This window comes from Phasianus colchicus, chromosome 16 (assembly GCF_987193195.1).
Source record: "Phasianus colchicus chromosome 16, bPhaCol1.hap1.1, whole genome shotgun sequence".
NCBI lineage: Eukaryota > Metazoa > Chordata > Aves > Galliformes > Phasianidae > Phasianus > Phasianus colchicus.
This window is the reverse complement of record NC_143451.1, coordinates 2,636,078-2,639,214: the sequence shown is the minus strand read 5'-3', so window position 1 is coordinate 2,639,214 and position 3,137 is coordinate 2,636,078. Positions and strand designations below refer to the sequence as shown.

The window sequence follows — 3,137 nt, the reverse complement described above, 5'->3', positions numbered from 1 at the left end:
GCGGCGGGCGGAGAGCGGCAGTGCGCGGCGGGCGGGCGGGCGGCGGAGCCGGGGGAGAGCGGGGAAGCCAGCCGAACGGAGCCGAAGCGAGCCGAAGCGGGAGGCGCCGAGCCGGCGGCGCGGAGCGGGGAGGCGCCCGGAGCCGCCCGCGGCCGGATGCGCTGAGCGCGGCGGGGGGCCGAGCGGCGCGCGGCATGGGCCGCCGGGGGTGCTGAGCGGCGAGGAGACCGCGCCGGGAGCCGGGAGCGCGCCGCGCCGCCGCCGGGGAGCCCCCGGCCCAGGATGCCCCGGGGGGCCGCGGGCCGCCCCGGCCGCCCGCTATGAGGAGGAGCCCCGGGGGGCCGCGGGCGCTGCCGCCGCCGCCCGCCGCCGCCTGAGCCCGCGCCCCGGCGGTGCCCGCGCAGGGGCCGCCCGAGCGGACCGCGCCGTCGTGACCCTCCTCCCCGCCCCCTCGGCCGGCTCGCCCGGCTATAAAGGAGGGTTTTATTCTCGGGCTCCGGTCTCACGCCAAACCCTGTCACACCGTCTAGACGAGCTGTCGTGGGGCTCAGCCCAGCTGTCACCATGGCGATGGAGACGAGTCCGCTGTGAATTTTGGGGGGAGAGCGAGAGCGAGCGAGAGCGGCGGCGGAGGAGAAGGAGGAGGAGGAGGAGGAGGAGGAGGAGGAGGCGCGGGAGGAGGAGGAAGGCTCGGCCGCCGCCGTGCCCTGCCCTGCCCGCCGCCGCCGCTCGCGAGGGAGGCACGGACCCCCCGGCGCTCCGGGCCGCGGCTGGAGCCGGCCCAGCGGGGAGCCCCGGGGAGCCAGCGGCCGCCGAGCGCCTCAGATGCGTCTGTCACACAACGCCGGCCGAGCTATTTAAAGTAACGGGCCTCGCCGGACTTTGTCTCTGCCTATTTATGAGTCCCCGGGAGCTGGCCGGCGCCGCCGGGCAGCGCTAGGAGCCGCGCCGCAGCGCCAGCCCCGCGGGGACGCCAGCGCCGAGCCGGGGGCCGGGCCCGCCCGGAGCATGACGGCCATCGGGGCGCTCCTGCTCTGCTCCTGCCTGGGGCTGCTGCGGCCGGGCGCCGGGCAGCCCTTCCTGCGGCTGCGGCCCTCGCCCAGCGACAACCTGCCGGTGAAGGACATCGTGGAGCACCCGGACCCCGAGTACGACCCGAAGGAGCAGGACCTGGACGAGCGGACTCTGCGCAAGAAGCTGGGCAGCCATTTCGACCCCGGCTTCATGGCCGTGGCCGTGCCGGGCCCCGCCAACGCCTCCGCGGGCGCCGAGGCGGCGGCGGGGCGGGCGCGGGCGGCGGAGCTGCGGCGCTTGGAGCGGGGCGGGCCGCGGCTGCGGGTGGGCAAGAAGGCGAGGCGGAAGGTGCTGCAGTGGCTCTGGGCGTACACCTACTGCCCCGTGCTCTACACCTGGAAGGACCTGGGCGTCCGCTTCTGGCCGCGCTACATCAAGGAGGGCAACTGCTTCGCCGAGAAGTCCTGCTCGCTGCCCGAGGGCATGTTCTGCAAGCCCGTCAAGTCGGTCACCAAGACGTTCCTGCGCTGGCACTGCCAGGGCTGGTCCAGCCAGAAGTACTGCACCTGGATCCCCGTGCAGTACCCGCTCATCTCCGAGTGCAAGTGCTCCTGCTAGCACGGCCCCGCGCCGCCCCGGCCCTCGCGCTGCTCTCTTTGCTCGTCCGCATCTTCCGAGGGGGGGTTCGTCCGCCCTCCCCCTCGGGGCGAGCGCGGGGCGTGATGGGGGGGTCGGGGGGAGGAACCGGGTCTGACTTATTTTAATGTTATTTTATTTGAAAGGGGGAGAAGCGAACCCAGGAACTGCAGGGCAGGCCAAAGGCACAGTAAAGCACTACAATCAGATGTCTATTTTTATACGTATATAGCCTTCTAACGAAAGGAAAATAATAATAATAAAAAAAAAAAAACTAAAAAAAAAAAAAAAATCCCAGCCGTGTAAATAGAGAGATTTTAAAGGAAAGGGGGAAATCGCAGCTGTTTTTTTTTTTTTAATTATTATAATTATAATTATAATTATTGTTATTATTATTATTTTAAAAACGTAGGACCACATTTTAAACCCGTCCCCACCGAACCCGAGCGCTCCCCCCGCAGAGGGGGGGGGGGGGCACAGATTTCTTGTCAAGATGGTTTTAACAATGGGAAAGGAAACCCCGGGGAAGAGCAGCAGCATCCCTGAAGGTGGCCGTTCCTCTGTGCTGTATTTTCCTTTTTTTTCAGACGTTGTCATTGGTGTTCCGGCTCTGGGGGGGGAGGGGGGTGGGGGGCGTTAAGTGTATAACAATGACTTAAGGAGGAAGTTTTGAAGAGAAGTACAAATCTATGGAAGAGTGGAATCGTTTTGTTGTGTGGGAATACGTATAGTCACGTAGAGATGCTAAAGGAAATCTTCTGTGTACAGTTTATTTATTTTTAACGTTTGTGTATAGGAAAAAAAGAAAAAAAAAAAAAAAAAAAAGAGCTAGAGATTATGCCAGAAACTATTGGAAATGTTTACTTGAATATTCCTTTAAAAACAAAACACATATCAATGTAAATAGGAGCTATCAGTGATGGAAACGTTTTTAGCAATAAACTCTATCTTTGAAGAACGCCGCCCGGAGCCCCACGGGGTCACACAGGGAGTGTGGGCTGAGCAGAGCCCATGGAGCTGCATGGGGAGCTGTGGGAACCCACTGCAGGAGGAGAGCTGCGGTCACAGAGGGGCAGGAGCGCAGTGTGTGGGGCAGGAGGTGCCATCCGAAGTCACTGGGAGGTCCCCGCTTTGCTTCTCCATCTCCTTCACGCACTGTGCTTGGTGGATCTGGCTCCAGTTGAGCATCCCGGCCCATCTCATCCAGCACAGCCCCGAGCCTCACAACGGACCCGGCTGCAGCAGGGAAGGATGGATGGCAGCCCCATGCCTGCCGCGGAGCAGCCGTCGTGTGCACATCTCCCCATCAGCGCTGGGCTCTGAAGCAGCACCCGCTCCAGCTGGGCGCTGGCACCGCTCTGCCCGTGCTCCAGTGGGAGCTCCTGGAGGCCAGCAGGGAGGAGCCCGGGCACTGCGGCCACGGGGCGCCCTGAGGCACGGCCAGCTGTCTCCCTGCGTGCTCCGTGGGGGCTGCTGGTGGCGAGGGG

The 3,137-nt window shown here is 64.1% G+C and overlaps 1 protein-coding gene across 1 annotated transcript; it reads left to right on the top strand.

The window, feature by feature from the left end:
• Nucleotides 1-366: 366 nt before the first annotated feature.
• LOC116230211 (noggin-2-like) lies at nt 367-1,945 on the top strand. The gene has a single exon (XM_031595189.2). It carries the CDS (start codon nt 1,009-1,011, stop codon nt 1,630-1,632), a length of 624 nt encoding a protein of 207 aa, XP_031451049.1. The 5' UTR covers nt 367-1,008; the 3' UTR covers nt 1,633-1,945.
• Nucleotides 1,946-3,137: the final 1,192 nt, after the last annotated feature.